The sequence below is a fragment of the Cygnus atratus genome, chromosome 20 (genome assembly GCF_013377495.2).
Source record: "Cygnus atratus isolate AKBS03 ecotype Queensland, Australia chromosome 20, CAtr_DNAZoo_HiC_assembly, whole genome shotgun sequence".
Taxonomy (NCBI): Eukaryota; Metazoa; Chordata; class Aves; order Anseriformes; family Anatidae; genus Cygnus; species Cygnus atratus.
Window position 1 is genome coordinate 11,650,797 of NC_066381.1, and position 17,346 is coordinate 11,668,142.

The window sequence follows — 17,346 nt, forward strand, 5'->3', positions numbered from 1 at the left end:
TTGCTTCAAAGCAAATTTGTTCCTAAACCATATACACAAGTAGCTGCTTTCTACAAATCTTTCCCCTTTTCAGTTGAACGAAACCAGTTCCACATTTCTGTGCTAGTGTTAGATGATGATCATTGAGGCAGTAAGGAGTTGCACAGCTTAACCATACGCAAAGAACCACCACCACTTTTTGTTTATTTTGAAGCTTCCTCTTGCTATTTTATGGTATGTCCTTTTAAAGCTGTGAAACAAAACAATAATGACCTTTAGTCCTGCAACATCCTGACAAAAATCATCATGTTTTCCTGTTTGTTTTTATTTTTCACGGCATACTTCAGTCTTTCAATGGACATTGAGCAGCAATAGGAACAGCTGTATTTGCAGCAATCCTCACTGATCCTGAAAGTCTACTTTCACCTTTCAAATCCCTTCAGAATTTGGAAATTAACTTGACTATTCCTTATTACATCTCTTCTATTTGCAATGTTATTTCACCTCCACTTAGACACTAGGAACACATTCAAAACCCTTGTCTTATCCTTTTTGTTCTGTTCATTGCAACAGGTGTGAGGAGTGCAAGATGTATGAGGAGCAGCTGAAGTCACTTTTTTTGTTCAGCCTAGAGAAAAGACTGAGGGGAGACCTTGTCATGGTCTACAGCCTCCTCACGAGGGGGAGCAGAGGGGCAGACACAGATCTCTGCTCTCTGGTGACCAGTGATAGGAGCCACGGGAATGGCTTGAAGCTGTGACAGGGGAGGTTCAGCTCGGATATTAGGAAAAGGTTCTTCTCCAAAACGGTAGTTGGGCACTGGAACAGGCTCCATGGGGCAGTAGTCATGGCACCGAGCCTGCCGGAGTTCAAGAAATGTTTGGACAACACTCTCAAACACATTGTCTGATTTTTCGTGTGGTCCTTCAGGGACCCAACAGTCAGACTTGATGATCTTTCTGGATCCCTTCCAACTCAGGATATTCCATGTTTCTATGATTCATGTATCTGTTAAGGGATCACTCCTTCCAGCACTTGTTATTGGGCACAGCATCTGTCCTTTCAGACCCCAAATATTGGAGCTGCTTCCAAAACTGCGACCCACCTGAGCAGCATGGATAGCAGGCAAGAGGAAACTCTGGAGCTGGAGGCTCCTGACCCAGATGGGCAGATTTGTGCTGCATCTTCCAGTAGCTGCCACCATTCTGAACCACACTGCATCATGACCTCAGTCAGATGCAACCGAATAACATCCTATGCTACAGCTTTGCACGTTATAACCATACAGTATTGCTATACAGATTAGCACCATTTTAGCATCTGCCTTTCTCTTCACATCTAAAACACATTCTGAGGGATATCTTAGGAAAGTAAGATTCTTCACTGATCTGCACAGTCTTCAACAAATACTTTGCACGACTGTTGTCATATCAATTGCTCCAAAATCTTTGGGAAGTTTGCCAATAATTTTATTAAACCTGATAGTTTTCCCTATACTATGCATAATAATGCATTTGTATTATGAAACCAACTATTCTGGAAAAAGAATTACATTGTCAACCACTGCAATAAATGGCTGTTTTGCTTAGTCATTTCATGAAATAACTGAAAATTCTATGTAGGCATTACATGGAATACCTAATCGCTGAGCATTTATGATTATTAAATAAAAAGGACAGGAAAACTATTTTTCACATTATATTAATTTACGAAACCACACAGAGTTTTAGATCATTTCTTGAAATGACACCAACAAAACGTGTGTCTTCCCTGAACTGATCCTTACTTGAACAGTTGAGACTGTTTTCTGAAGTGACTGAAAGTTTGAGTCATTTAGCACAAGAACTGCTTCCACAACAGGATTCTAAAAGTAATGTCACTTGTTTCACAATTTCTGTGCTGTATTTTGTGTAACAATGAAGCAGAGCCATCAAGCAGAGAAGCAAAGTGCTCAGGATTTTATTCAGCCACAGAATGCCTCCAACTTCTCATTCCATCAAATGACTGATTTTACAGCGTGACCGTAACAGATATATGCTTTATTTTCCCAGTTTTTGCTCCTTTTCTCTTAGCATTGTTAAACATTTTTTTCCCATGTGTGCATCCTGCTCAGCTTTTTAAATTTCCTTTTCACACTACTTTTCCCTTATAAAACATCAGATTGTGTTTTGAATTTATGATCCAATCCATTTCCCTCTTAATTTAACAAGAGCCGCAACAGGCATTTGCATGGGTACAACTTTTCTATAGACAATGGGATGACAGGGATGAGAAAATAGTGAGTAACACAAGAACAATGCACTGTAAATCTGAGCCTGAAAACATGTGAAACAATCTTACACATCATTCTTCATAATAAACACTATACATGCCTTTTCTCATTTAGTACATCATATTTTTAAGCTCTTCTGAACAGTATGTATTCCCAGCAGTCCTATTTGACTGAGCAGAGGGTGGTAATACACCAGAGCTAATGCAGATGGATGCTGAAGGCCCATTATTCACAATCACCTTAAAGCCTGGCGTGCTATTCAGTGCTCACTCTTCAGAGCGATGAGTTTGCATTGCCATACTCAAGACTGTGTTAGCACAGAAGAGATATTTCCCTTTAAGGCATTTAAATAGTACTTGTAAACAAAATGTTAAAACTACCAATCCCTCCAGTCGCAATGGATTACCCAGCTGCAGTAAAACAGAGGTGATCACCTCTGCAACTCTTGAGGCAGAACACGTCACAAGATTTGTCTTTGCTCCTTGAAAGCACAAAAAAAATCCCCAGGAATGAGAGAAAAGCAGTATTATTAACCAGATGAGAAAACAGGAAGTGGAGAGATTATGACTACGACTGTAAAAGGTATTTAGGCTTCCCTCTCTCTTTGAAATCTGTAAAAGATGCTAGAAGTCATTTAGACTCCTTATCATAAGGATCACATAATGAGTTTGTGGTCAAGCTAAGATCTGAACCTGGGTCCCTCAAGTTACTGGTAGCATCTCAGACAAAATGCTGTGTTTCTTTTTCACCCATGTTTGAGAGTATAATTTAGTATAACCAACAGCAGAAACAGGCTCATCTCAGCCAGTCACCTCATAAAAATTCAAATGCTTTTCCTGGTTCCTGCAGAGGTCTTCCACAGTAATTCTTCCCTGTTAGAGCTCTATTCCCAGCCCCGGAAAGTCCTCTCTTACCTTTTATTGAAGCCGTGAGAAATAAAGATTTAGGCTACATGTGCAAGAAGGATAAGAAGCCAAAAACAGTACCTTCTCTTAGGATTTAACTGAAATTCAGATGTTGGTGACTTTGTATCCTGCATAATTGGGGTTAGGAAAACCTAAGTGCTGTTGATGAGTTTACAAAAGACTTTCAATTCCTAAGACCACCTCTAGTTTTCACTCTGTAGTTGATTGGCTCAGCTTCCTTTCCATCTACCAAAAAAGACAGCGTTTTCCCATTACATTTAACCTTATGATTTTTTATTTTTTTCAAACAGCTTCATGTTTTTCATCATCCACCTCCACATTCCTGAATTCACCAGCCTGCTCTCATACACAAAGGTGCAGATCTGGAGTGGTTCCCACCACCTTTATAGAAATCACTTCAGATTTACTTCAGAGCATAGAAAAAAAAGCACAGAATTCTGTCCTGCTCTTTTCTCAACTGGAATGTTCTATTGATTAGTATTTTTTCCATATAATAGCATATTAATAACAAAACAGAGCTGACATGAGCAATGTGGAATGAAAGATAATTGCGGCTTACAGAAAACATGAAGTACCAACACATCAAAGGGTAGAGGAAACCTTGCAAATTCAATATATAGATGTTTTGTGCAAGATGCAAAGCATTCTTGCTAAAATGGCCTCCCCAAAGCTGCCATGGATTTAATCTGTATTCGTTACCCGTGTACAAAAAGAGAGTAGAATTAATGTCATTTGCCAGGCAGATTACTGACAGATTTGTTAACTATCTGCTCACAAAATAGCAACTCTATGTAAAAAAAAGACAAACAACCAAAACCAAAACAAGAGAGAGTGTTGTCCGATGTAATGCAGGTCTTCCCAGTGCTGAGGACGGTGATAGGAAAGCACTTCACAGTGGCATCTAATCTGGTGGCCTTGTAAGAAAAGCATACACTGGTTCAATTCAGATGGCTTAATTAACCTTTTGCAAGCCCGATGTAGACAACCTTACTTTAAGTTATGAATGCCTTGTTTTGTTTAACTGAAACTACTTTATAATTTCTATCTTCACAGAACTGAGATTTCAAGGCTCCCACTGACAATCAACATCACCCATTCCAAAGAGTTTACCAACTGCTTGTCTAGCCTCAACAGGTAAGCTACACTGAAACAATAAAATAAGCTTTGAAATTGTCTTTTGCACATGTAACTAAATTCAATTAACCAAGGAACCTGTGTACAGAAAGCCCCTGCACACACAGGGCACCATGCCTGAGCGGTGCGAGCAGTGTGGCTGAGCCCATCCCTAAGCCACCTCCCAGAGCACTGCCTATGCCTCTTCCTATCGGGCCGTGTGGTAGCATCACAAACCTTTGGAAAGGCTGCAGAAATTAGCTGTGACCAGGTCAAATATTTTAGGAAAAAAAAAAGAAAAAAAAGTGGATGCTATTAAGGTGTGGCTGTATGAGTCTTGTGTAAGCAGCATTTGGGGTGGGTGCAAAGCAGAATCCACAGCTCCGGGCCTGCAGAACATTGCATGCAAGACAGCTCTCGACTACAAGGGGGAAAATATTTACACTGAAAAGCAAGTCTGCTGAAAAAAAAAAAATATATTAATTTTCCCAAAATTATGCTGTGGGAGCCATTTGCCAAATGGAAACCTACCCAAGGCTGCACTTGAATGACAGAGCAACAAGGGTCCTGCTGGGGAGCTCGGGGAAAGCACCGGGAAAGCATTTTGCTGTTTAGTTCACAGGATATTGCTGTGGGTGGCGTGGTGCAACACCAACAGGGGCACAGAACACTCCCTGACGCTCCACTGCAGTGACTCCAGGGGAGACGAGTGTTACCACCTGCCCTGGGTTACAGCCCTACCTCCATTGGCTTTCCTAGAAGATCCTAAAACAATAGTGCTGGTTTGGGTCTCAAACAAACTAGCACAGCACTGCTGTATGCAGCTCAAGGTCAGCTCAATGCCACTGCCTCGAGGCACGTGTCATGCTGCTGATACTCCATAGTGCAAATCTGGGGTTTGGAACATTTTTGGCATCGTTTCATTTGTACTGATCATGTTGAACTTCATTTCCTGCCATTGCTTCACCTGGGCAGGTTCCTGTAGTCCTATTGATTTAGGCGTCAACCCAACATAACATTTAAAAATATTATTACATTAAGCATTTGATTGATTTTATTTCTGTAAAATTAAATTAATTTCAGACTTTTGCAACCTTAAAGCTATATACACAACTTAAAGGTTGGATGGGTTGCAGTGTTACATTGCTAAATCCCAGGGTTCTCTGTTATTCATAATTCAAAAAAAAAAATCACTGTACAATTGAAGTCCTATCAACATATTAAGTCCCAGAAAATGTTTGCTAAGAGCAAAACTATTTTAGCTATTCATTTTCACATCTTATCAAGTCTGAAGGATCATCAGATTTATGTGAATGCTGTAACAGCTTGAAACTCTTTATATTTCCTTCCTGAATTTCTGTATATGACAACTATTTGCAACTACTGCAAATTTGTTCACAGAAGGATCTTCTGTCAGCAACTGGTATTTTTTCTCCATAGGCAAAGACAGGCATAGCTTGTGGCCAAACGTATTCGCAGTTACCATTAGCATCTTACACTGTTAAATTCTGTCGTGAGCCCCACTGCAGGCGGGCACACGAGGGGCACGCAGGGCAGGGCCGCGTGCGCGGTGCGAGGCACCGTGCGGCTTCCCAGGGTCTGCTGGCGCCTTGTAGGCAGAGCTGGGAAGAGACCCCCGCGGCCCGGGTGTGCCCGAGGCACTGGTCCCTGCCTCACCGCTCCCCTCGCTGCCCAGGAGGAATGGGAATAGCGCCGAGGCACGAAGCGCCTCGCTCGCTGTGTGAAGAGGCAATGCGGGACAGCGGCAGCACCTGGTGCTGGGCCCACGGCAGCAGCTGGGGCTCTGCTCCTGCTGCCGGGCGCGGGCTCTGGCGCTACCCCAGCTGAGTGACTGCCACCTGGTCCTACGCCACGTCCAGAAGGGATTTCTGTATTTCTGTGGGCGTCACAGATCTGACCCTCAAAAAAAAAAAGCAGCACATCAGAAGTGCAAATTCCTTCATCCACTACAACTGTAGATTATTTTCCCACATTCTGTAGCCAGCAATAGAAGTTCCTGCATTTGTTTGCTTTTAAAGGAAAATAAGACAAGACATCCTTCAAAAAAGGAAGGAAAGAAAAGTAATCTGACCAACTCCACCAGCCACTGGTCACTGAAATCCTCAGGCTGGTAGGACAGGTAAGTACTGTGCAGCATGCAGATGTGAAACAGCAGCGGCCCCCACAAGGCATCTGAACTCCCTCTTCCCTCTCAGATCCCAACAAAGCAGAGTGCCGGCAATCAGCGTGACACGACCGACCTAACCACAGGAAGTAAACCATGGTCCAGATAACTGCATCCGAATTTAGCCTGGAGACACGTATCTCCACAGGTCTGATTTAAATATACAAAGACTATGAGGTGCTTCAAAAACCACATGCAGTTATAAGTGCGCAGCCTACTGCCGTTTAAGTGCAGACGCTTTAAAAATAATTATAAAACGACAGATCTTCATGCGAACCAGTAGCAAAAAAGAGTCCGTCCTTGCAGTGAACGCAGCAGATGAGCCAGTCCTACGGACAGCGAGCAAAGCGCCGCTCTGCTCTCACGCTTATGAACCATTCGCATCTCTCCACCTGCGCCCAGCCTAACGACCCGCTGCCTGAGGCCCCCAGCCGGGGCCGGGAGCTGCCGGGACGGGTTGCCCGGCCCCCCCGGCCTGGGGGAAGGGGTCTGAGCTCAGAGGAGCGGCCCCGGCAGGGGCTGCCCCTAGCGGGAAGAGGCACGGAGGAACAAAACCAGCTCAGATCCGTTCGGCGGCTCGTATTCGGTCCACGCTGCCGCCGCTCAGCTATCTGCCTATGCAGCCATCCGCGCATTCAGACAGACGCACGGACGGATTTTGCGGGTAGAGCCGCAAGCGCCCGTAGCGGCCAAAGCCTGCAAAGCTCCTCTGCGAAGCAGGCGTAGGAGAGAGGCTGCTTCCCGAAGAGGGAAGGAAGGCAGCCTTACGAAACGCCAGGGGCCGGCTGCGGCTGGCGGCCCCGACCCGGCCCGGCCGCGGGGGAGCCCCCGGGAGCCCCGAGCCCGGCGGGGCCGCGGCCGCGGGGCAGGAGCGGGGCCGGGCTCGGCGCGGAGCCGGGCTTAGCCGCCTCCCAGACATGCGTCCCGGCTCCTTGTGATATTCCACCGGATCGGCCGGGACTTTGCCTCACCACACCGGGAGTTCCTTGACCGCAAAAGAAAGGTGAGGCTTTTTTTTCCCTCTTTTTCTTACCCAGTTGCGTTATCTGCTCCTGCGAGCCGTTTGTCTGCTGGCCTCGATGCGAGTAATAACCGGACAACTTTTCGCAGACGCTGGGGTATTAACGTACGTTGCAGTCTGAATGGCTGCCTGATCTGTTACATTTACCCGTGCCATCTAAGAACACGAGGCTTAGCTGCGTTATTTATAAAGGTTGCAGTTTACTGTCGAGATGCCCTTTTCTGAGCATCCACAAAATATTGGACTTGAAAAGTAGGAATGGATGATGCAAGTGTGTGTTTGTGTCACAGAGCCTGGTGAAGCAGACTAGAAGGCTGTTTCTCTAAACAGTTTCTGAAGCATCATTGTGCTAAATAGACTAAGGATTTTTAGTGGGTGGATGTTGCAGGGATTTGGGGTTGAGGGTTTTATGAAAGACACTTCCTAAATACCTATGTTCTAGTTACAGATCTACATGTTATTTTAATTTCAATAGATTACCTTGCCCACAGGATAAGATCTCTAGCTATGATGGGATAAGGCAAAAATCAATACACAGTATATTTTTTACAACAAGCTCTTGGAAAACTTCAACCTATAGCCACAGAACCATATTGTCTGTTTGTTGTTGTTGTTTGTTTTTAATTGTGCACACAGCATCATCTGCTGGGTGTTTGAGTTCTTAATATCAAAGGAATGTACATTATACATGTATGGTTTATCATTGTTCAAAATACATTCTAGGTTCAAGAATACTGTTTGCTGATCAGGCTCAGATTGTCAGTGAATGATTACAGTAGACTGCATGTGCTTGCGGTTATCTTTTGAGTACACATCCCTCTATGTACAAAATACATACACACATGTGTACGTACATACAAATAAAATGCAAGCTTGTATATATGTATATTTGCATCTTTTCCATACAGGCATAGAATCACTCCTCCTGATTTATTATTTTATTGTTGAGCTAGGTAAAAGTATTAGACTCTCAGAAAAAATACCATATCGCCGTGATGTGCTTTCTGTTACAAGCTGTCACTGGAGTACTTTCCAAGTCAGTGCTGTCTCACAACAAATGTTCCTGGACCAGCTGCCTCCTGCAGGCCCTTCTGCATCCCTCTCCATAGGCTACAGTGTTCATCAATGTTATTTTCTAGATTTACACCTAGATACGCTAGCAAATTGGTCTTGAACAAGTGGCGTATCTAGTAAAAGAGATGCGGTGACCAAATTTGCACAAGTTAGCACTGACAACCCAGCACACTCAGGCTGCAGCTCTGTTCTGTGGTATCACCTTTCATTTCCAAAGCTGAATTATCTATCAGCTGTAGAACACCTCCTATATTGTACAGGCTGCTGTGTGCAGTGGATACTATGTTGGTGCGTATATTTTCAACATGATTTGACTATGGTTTACGAACTACACAATTTTTCGCCATCTCCCTGCCATTTCTGCATAAATATTTTTTTCTGCTTGATCACAGCCATCATTATTTAACAGTTTTAACACCGTATCAGCATCAAAGTCAACTCTGCAATCTGATAAATCGTGTAGCAAGCACATGTGTAGGAAAAGAGGACAGGTGAGGGAGGAAAGAGTAAACTTGCTAGAAAGCCCTCTCAAGCTGCAATGTTTGCCACTACACCCTGTGGAGAAACTGTGGTGCTTCTTCCTTGCTTCCAGTTTGTTGACAGCCCTTATGTTGTGCTTGAAGTAACGCTCAAGAAGCATTGCGTCTACAGAGAGTTGGTCACAACAGGGGCATGTGGATACAGGGTCAGCATGGATCCACCCTCCAGCAAGTAAAACTTCCTAGGTTGGAAGAAGCTCTTACTGCTTCTGAAAGCCCAGATATCAAGGCCAGATCTCTTGTTAGGGAAGGTGTCATGATGCATGAGAGCCTCAGTGGTCAGCACAGGCTGAATGTCCCTTCACCTATGTTCTTGTATTTGTGGTTTCTTTGTTTATTTTTAATAAAAGGAGTTAAATTCCTTTAAAATATGATATGCTGCCTGAAAGTTAACATGAAAAACCTCATTGGTCGCCTCATTACTTTACTGAAAATCCCAAGAGGATGAGCTTCATTTTGATGGGAAAGGGTGGGAGGGGTAGTATGTAGAAATATTTAAAAGCCAAATTATGCTCTAAATCAGACAATTGGCGGTGACTTGGGAAGAGACGTGGAAGAAACCCTTTCACTGCGCTTCATACAAGCCCTCAGCAAGTCCCGCAGAGGCAGAACCGAATGACTTGGCGGGTTTCACATGAACGGCGATGCAGGATGTGCATCGGCCCTGACTCATCCTCTGCCTCACATGTCTGAGATGGCCTGCCTTGGAACAAAAGAAAAAAAGCTGCCCCAGTTTCCCAGCTGTATGGGCAGGAGGGCAAGAACAAGAAGAGTGAGGAGCAGCCACAGTGGGGTGAGTGGGGTGCATGGGAGCGGTGTCACGGTGCCTGCACGCTACCATGTGGGACGGGGACGCATCCTCAGCGGTCACTGGCCAGGTACCGTGCATTTGGCCTGGCAGAAGTGCCTGGCCAGGAGTCCAGCCTCACGGGAGCAAGGCCAAGGCACAGCACCCTCCGCTCTGCACAGTGCCTGTCCCTTTCCACAGCAGCACTGTGGTGTCCTCTCCTTTGCACGGCTCTAATGACCCTGAAAGGGGTTGTTCCCATGCTGCTGGGCAGGTATATCCCTAAACTGCAATTTTTGAGTTAAAGAAGCATCCTCAAGATTCAGCTTGTTTTCCTTCAACATGATTGTGCAAGATTGGACCCAACCCTAGAGCCCAGTCAGCCACACGTCCTCTGTGAGCAGTTCAGCCCACAACCCTGCTCCCACGGCAGCTGGTGGCCAAGCTTCCTCTGGCCATGGCGCAGAGGCATGAGGCTGGGCAGCCAGGCCATGGTTTCCCTGGGCCGGTGGCAAGCATCCCCTGCGTGGCCCTGTGGAGCTGGGACAGGTGTGCCCGCCTGTACTAGGGCTGGGGCGTTGCTGCCTCTTTGTCTAAAGCCACAGGGCGGATTACTGGATTCTGGATGATGCTGATCTGAGCAAGGCATTGTAACTGCCAGAAAGATCAATGATCAGGTTATGTACTCCACAGACCTTATCTCACAGAAAAGAATGTTTTTAAGTTGGCAAAGGAAAAAAATAATATTACAGTAACTTTTCATTGAAAGAATTCTTTTTTTTTTCATGAAAGAATAACTTTAGAAGGGTGACGGAATTCAGAAATTACCTGTTTTTCTTTCACTTGCGTAAGTTTCTAAGTTACATTGTTAAGTTAGTGAGATGATGCATGACACTTCCTAAAGGAGCTAGAAAAAGTAACAATGGACCTGAGCCAAAATCCATCAACATCAAAGTATATCTTGATCTGAGTGTATTTTGGCTTAATACGGTAGAGTACCAGGACATGTCTCCTCAGCCTTACTTTCAACATGTGCTGCTTTACACACAGCTTAATTTTGCTCTCATACCTTGTGATTTGGAAACTGGGATAACGTGTCATTTCTCTGCTGAGACCATTCAAGGTACAGGGTGTAGACTGTAGATAGCTCACCTTTGGCTTCTTTTCTAACCGCTTCCCCAGAACTTGAGATGGCGTTGGCCATGCACAGAAGCACAGCTGCGATACGCAGTTGCAGCCAGCCTGCTGGGGACCAGCACTGGCAGGCACTGAGAGTGCCTTTAACTTTAGGAATAATGAAAACTGCAAATTTTTGACAGGATCCCAACTTTTAAGTCGTGTTTTCTTGAACATTTTTCTTCCTGCCCCACATACGTGCATTTGTGCAGTATGATGTTGGCCTTGACTTTCCAAACAGAGCCTCCAGAAAATGGCATGCAAAGTCACCAGACGAGGGTGAATGTCCAGAGCGGTCTGCAATGAGTAGTGGACACAGCCACCTCCCTTCTGCCTCCCTGGTAACCATCAGATTTAGAGGAATCTTTCTGTTAAGTTGTTGGCTGTCCCAGAGACAGTGAAAGGAGTCAGAGCATTGCCCGTATTAGGAAACGGATCAGAACAAATACATACTTTGAGATTCTGGAATTTGGGGTAAGAGGCATCTTTTAGCTCTGCATTTAGCCCTGCTGGTAAACACAGCATTGCAAGGTTTCCTCACAGGGTATTTCTAGCTGCGCCATAAACAAAAATACTAGAGGTCTCACAGAAAAACATAAATGCTATTCTTTCTAATGATGTTTTCAGGCAAAAATTTCCAGGCACAAATAGCTAAAACCCACCGTTCAGACAAATGAATGGTTATCTGACTTCCAAGCGGTTAAAAATTCACCTGTGGCTAGTAAGTGAATAAATTCATATTTTATAAAATAAGATCACTCAATGCTTCTCTGAACTCCATCAGTTTCTTGCCCTCAATAATTTATGGAAGTGAGCTACCGCAAGTAATTATCCATTTCACAAACAGGCATCACCTCATTGTGAGCCACGCCACTTCATTAGTGGCGCAGGGGACCCTTCCCTCACTACAGGCAGAACACCCAAAATACCTTCCGAAGCAGCGCTCACCACCTCCACAGCCGAACCACCAACCCTTGCCACAGCTCACTATTTTCCATTTTCTCCTGTTGCAGTGTTAACCCTTTCATTTCTCTCTTCACCTACAGGTCTTTTCTGCTGTAAAACAGTTCTCATTACCCAGCTCAAAGTCCTTCCTATAATCATTTCATTATTTTACTGACTTTAACTTAACTGTCAATTAATAAGGTCCTCAAAAACCCTTTGGCTATGAGAACTGATAAATAGGATTAGAAGACTCTACTTCTCTTCCATTTTACTTCATTCATTTTACGTGAAACTTGTATAAAGAAGAAATATGATACATTTTCTATAACCAGATACTACTTCATGTCCTCCTTACTCTTTCCTTTTTAATCTCATCATCAAAAGTGATGCACTTGAATTCTTTCAGGCATACTCTGATGATACTGCAGTACGTAGTTTATGGAAAAATCAAATTACTTTTTTTTTTTTTAAATGTCAGCAGCACTCTTTGATATTTCACCACTAAAAAGCAACATTTAATTTTTGAGTTGTACATTTGCAGCAGTTGCTGTGGGTGGAGACTCTGCTTATTTATTTCGTTGGTTTTTACTACAATGTACTGTCATGGCAACTGTAGTGAGGGCGAATGCATCTGGAGGTAATTTATATATGTCATATTGACTGCAGTAAAATTGGCTTGTACCATTTAAACTTTTTCAACCACTGGGCAAGGGCAAAGTTAGCCTTTTGAGACCCAGAGGCAGTTTCTCCTTAGAAAGTAAATAAATAAATAACCCTTCCTTTCAGGCAGATCAGCAGGAGCTACGCCAAACATTTCTTGGTGCCTGGATACAGAACTTGCTTCATGCTTTAGTGAGGTCCGACACCCCGGACAGTCACCTAGCGATGCTGATGCGCAGCGGGACGCCAGCCCCACGGTCACACAAGGCGGTGTCACACCCGCGCTGTTGGGGTGGCGTTGGCCGGGTCCTGCCTGGGCACCGGGATGCAGCGCCCCAACGGCAGCGCCACATCCTGCCCCCGCAAAGCAAATCCCCTCCTGAAGGGGACGATGCAGCTTCAAGCTGCTTCAGCTGTGCATCATTGTGAACATGGAGAAACTGGACTAGAATCAGCTGAAAGACTGGAGTGCACAGTGGCTATAAAAGGGTCTAAATCAGGCTGCTGATGCAGTTTCAGGCATAACACTGCCACCTCTACTGCACAGCTCTGATGGTCCTTCTCCAGCCAAGCTGCAGTTCTTAGACAAAATCTGCCCTGCTGCTACAGCACTTCCTTTCTAATGCAAATGACTTAGGCACACTTGGGAACTTCGGCTGTAAGCATTTCTTGATGTTGTAACTTGATCACTTTATGAGTAAACCAGAAGAGCTAAGACATATGGAATTACAATTGGGCAAAGATGATTGAAACTCTGTTAACTTTATTCACCCTCATCTTGCTGCTAGGGGGAAAAAAAAAAACCTTCTGAATATCTGCGTGACTGCAGCCATCATTATCTCCCAATGAAACTTTGCAGCAACATTTGATTAAGAGGCACCATACTTCTGCATTGTAGATGGCAAAATGAGAAGAGTGTGCTCAGCTGCCAGCCACCAAGGCATGCAGCTGCCTCCTCCACTGGCCAAGCCTTACTTCAAAACGCTGTATGCTTCCAGGAACATCATAATTTCCCATCAGAATCTCAAATGGCTGATACACGCACCCATCTTTCTTTTAGATTAGACAGGCTCTATTGGGAGTAGCTCTGAAGTTTCCAGTAGCCCTGTGTTAGGAGCAACTAGTGAATCAGATGGTACCTGTGCTGATAGATACTACTTCTTCAGATAAATTAGCACGGTAACTATCTGCAGTGTCTAATTATAGCTAATTTTCTGTTCATCTGTCTAAGTACTCCTGACCCTTTTACTGTAATTCCTGAGCACTCACAACGTTGATCAGAGATTTTCAATAATTTAAATCTAAGGGTCAGCTCTTCAGCTGGTGTAAATCAATTCATTTTCTTTGGCTTTGGAGCTGATCAGAAGGGAGCTGTGGTAACTTTTACAGTGGAGAAAATGATCTTAATTTATTAAAGCACACTACTGCCACATAGCCTTTGGTACTGCCTCTTTCCTAGAGTTTATCGGCTGCTGATAGATCCACAGGTATGGTGGATGGAGAATAAGTCCTTGTCAGACCGAGCTCTTGGAGAAAGTGTAGAAACAGAGATAAAGACATCAAATATTTTTTGATACTACATTTGAGACCAGTATAAATCAACAGCAACAACAACAAAAGGAACCTCAATCAGGTCCTTAAGACCACCCGAACTGCAAACTGCCTTGTGCCAACTCCGCTTAGCAATCAATGCTGAAAGGTCACACAAAAGGAATTCAGGCTCAACTGACAAAAGATTCAGCTGGGCTTTAATGTATTTTTGGTCTAGAAGTTTCTGAGCTTTGTTTCTGATTGCTGCTTAAGAGAGAAAGAAATGGCACATCTAAATGAAAAAGGAAATGAGTGCAGACTTTTAATCGGTGCCATCTATTTAAGAAAGAGGTATAAGTGAATATCCACAAAAAATTAAATCAGACATGGAAACAAGGAATACAGAGAACAAATATTTCTTTGCCAGGACTGGGAATTTCAAGAGTGTGTCCCAGTTGCAAGTTAAGCAAAAGCCATAATATTTTCTTTTCTGGAAAACATTGCATCTTTTCTCAATGCTTGCCTAGCTCCACAGAGAAGTGATTGACTGGGAAAATGGGAACTTATGGGGAGATGCCAGCTTGTATTTGTTACAGGAGGTTAAAGGTTCCCTAGAGCACAAAGGATCTTTTCTTGCCCAGACAATCCCATCATGGTATACATCAGCAGAACTAAAGCCTGCAAAGCTCAGAAACAGCCAGGACTATTTGGTGATACTTGAATTATTATTTTTTTTTCCAGACATTCACTGGTTTTTTTTTTTCTATGCACATCTACATGTCAATATTTGTTAATAGAAATTACTTTAAACATAGCAGAATCTCTGTGGTTTCTTTTAAAGTGATGTACACAGTACCTCACACAGGTCTGCACGCAAATGCAGAACCTCAGATAGCCTTCCAACACAATGACTGACTTTACTGTGCTGCAAAGAGATTAATAATTATCTTATCTATTGTGAGTTGATGCAATTGCCCTCCCCTTCCTTCTGTTCTGCATTTGTAGCCTAGCTACTGTTCAGCTGAAAGGAAAGAATTTGATAATACTTTCCTAAAAAGATGCCTATACTGTGGCTGCCTGTTCCAGTCACTGACAAAGAATGGAGATGTCGGCAATTGACAAAAGAAAATAAAGAACTTTTTTCCAAACCCCCAAGAGAAATAACCTCATTCTAAAGGTATTTCTTGCACATTTCTAGTTTAAAAAAAAAAAGTAATGCTGAAGAGCTGAAGCTACCTTCTGCTTAATCACTTATTCTCACAGGATTATTGTCATTAAAGTGCACAATTATAAACAGCAGATGGAGAAATGCTCAGCTGAAGAAAAAGGCGCAGGGGGAAGGAAGTCGCCCTGAAGACCAGCATTTTCTGTGCGGCTCTGAACCTCTTCCCCTTGATGTTGCAGGTGCGGGCGCCAGCCGCGGGCAGCTTGGCGATGGCACCAGCCCGGGGCTGTGCCCAGCCTGTCGGCTGCCTGGGAGCCTGATGGCCACAAGGGTCCGGCCACGGGCGGCCGGAGAGAAGACCGCACAGCGGGAGACGGCACCGAAGTGATGGGCTGAACTTATGGGAGGAACCAGCACCTATCCAGGCAGGGGTCTGGGGACCCACTGGGAAGCGTGAAGGGCCCATTTCAGTAAGGGCATGGCCAAAGCTTTCTTCAGGCTACAGAAGTTTCTTCGGCGGACCCAATTTCTGCTCTTTTTCCTGACAGCTGCTTACCTAATGGCTGGCAGCCTCCTGCTGCTGCAGCGGACCCGCCTGGTGGTCCAGCAGGGGTCACGCGGGACCTCCGCCGGGCAGGCCCTGCTGGTGCCGGAGGCGATGCTGGGCGCTGGGCTGGCAGACCCCCGGGCGGCACAGAGCCCCCATCCCAGGCTGCTGGCGGGCATGGCCACGCTGCAGGAGCTGGCGCCGGCCCAGCGGCACGGCCCGCACTGGCTCACGTCCCGCAACTCGGAGTTGAGGCAGCTGAGAAGAAGGTGGTTCCACAGGTTCATCAGCGATCAGGAGCCCATGCAAACAGCAGGACTCAAAGCGATGAAGCATACTGCTGAACACAAAGGTAAGGGATTTGCCCTCTGGCTCACTTTCTGGCGTGCATGTAAACCACCCCCTTCCAGGTCTGTTCCAGGCACAGACTAATGAGCATCACAAAGTCTGCCTGTGGAAATGCCTTCCTTCTGGGTCAGCACCACTTTCAAACTAATTCTAAAACGCATACACAGTCCAGAGTAGTGTTCTGATGTCCCTAGTCATGCTGAGCTGTAACTTCCTCCAAAACTATATTTCTGTTGATTGAATGGATGCCTAGACAGTGGAATTTGCTTCCTTGATTTAAATGATTTCCTCTTCAAGCAGGCAGAGATGAATGCTGTTTAACACTGATTATCTTTCTCAGAACAGAGAAAATTTTAAAAGTGAATTTTTTGTTTTTTGTTTTTTAAATTACCTGTCCAAAAACATGCAAAAGGCATGTTCTTTACTTGTGCAAAAAGCATGCCTGGAGGCAAAGAACCAGGACTGCAAAGCTGGGGTGTCTCAGAGAACCCTGCTGCATTTCCTAGCTTGCCCTGAGCACACCACCAGGGTGCTCAGAGTCCGATGGCAGCACAAAAGCAAGGCGCAGCCACCCCAAACTGACACGAGTGATGGCACCAATCCAAGCCCAGGGTGGGGGCATAGGAAGCTGTGGGGAGCCCGGTGCTGCTCCCATTGGGATACCTGACCGTGCACCACTGGCACAGCCTCGCCCCCAGCAGATGCACCTGGTGCTGGCCACCACCTACTTTAAGGGACCCTTCACAGCCCTTCAAGGCTGTGCAATGACAGTGTGCCCGGTTCTCTTCTCACTGCCTGTGGCTGCTCTCATCCCCCTTGGGGCTCGGATTATTTTTTCTGTGGTCAATGTAACAGTAAATAAAAAGTAGAGAAACACAGTGTGTGTTTATGAGCTACTCTAATACGAGGCAGAGCATGAACCTGTTCTTCCACAGATTTCATGAATGACTTTCAAAGCTTCAATTAAAAACAAAATGATTAATTTTCAAAATTATCCATAAAATTAGTTAAGGCTAGTGCCCATATCAGTCATTAAGCTAGTGCCTTGCTCTAGTTCTAATTGCTGACTGAAGGGGAGC

The 17,346-nt window shown here is 44.8% G+C and overlaps 1 protein-coding gene across 2 annotated transcripts in view; it reads left to right on the forward strand.

Annotated features, from left to right (window-relative positions):
* Window positions 1-7,348: 7,348 nt before the first annotated feature.
* Window positions 7,349-17,346, forward strand: part of WSCD1 (WSC domain containing 1) — a 29,955-nt gene continuing 19,957 nt past the window's right edge. For both annotated transcript variants that reach the window (XM_035561073.1, XM_035561074.1), the window contains exons 1-2: window positions 7,349-7,478; window positions 15,612-16,271. In XM_035561073.1, coding sequence (XP_035416966.1) covers window positions 15,851-16,271 — 421 coding nt within the window. In that variant the 5' untranslated portion in view covers window positions 7,349-7,478; window positions 15,612-15,850. The remainder of the gene's footprint in view (window positions 7,479-15,611; window positions 16,272-17,346) is intronic.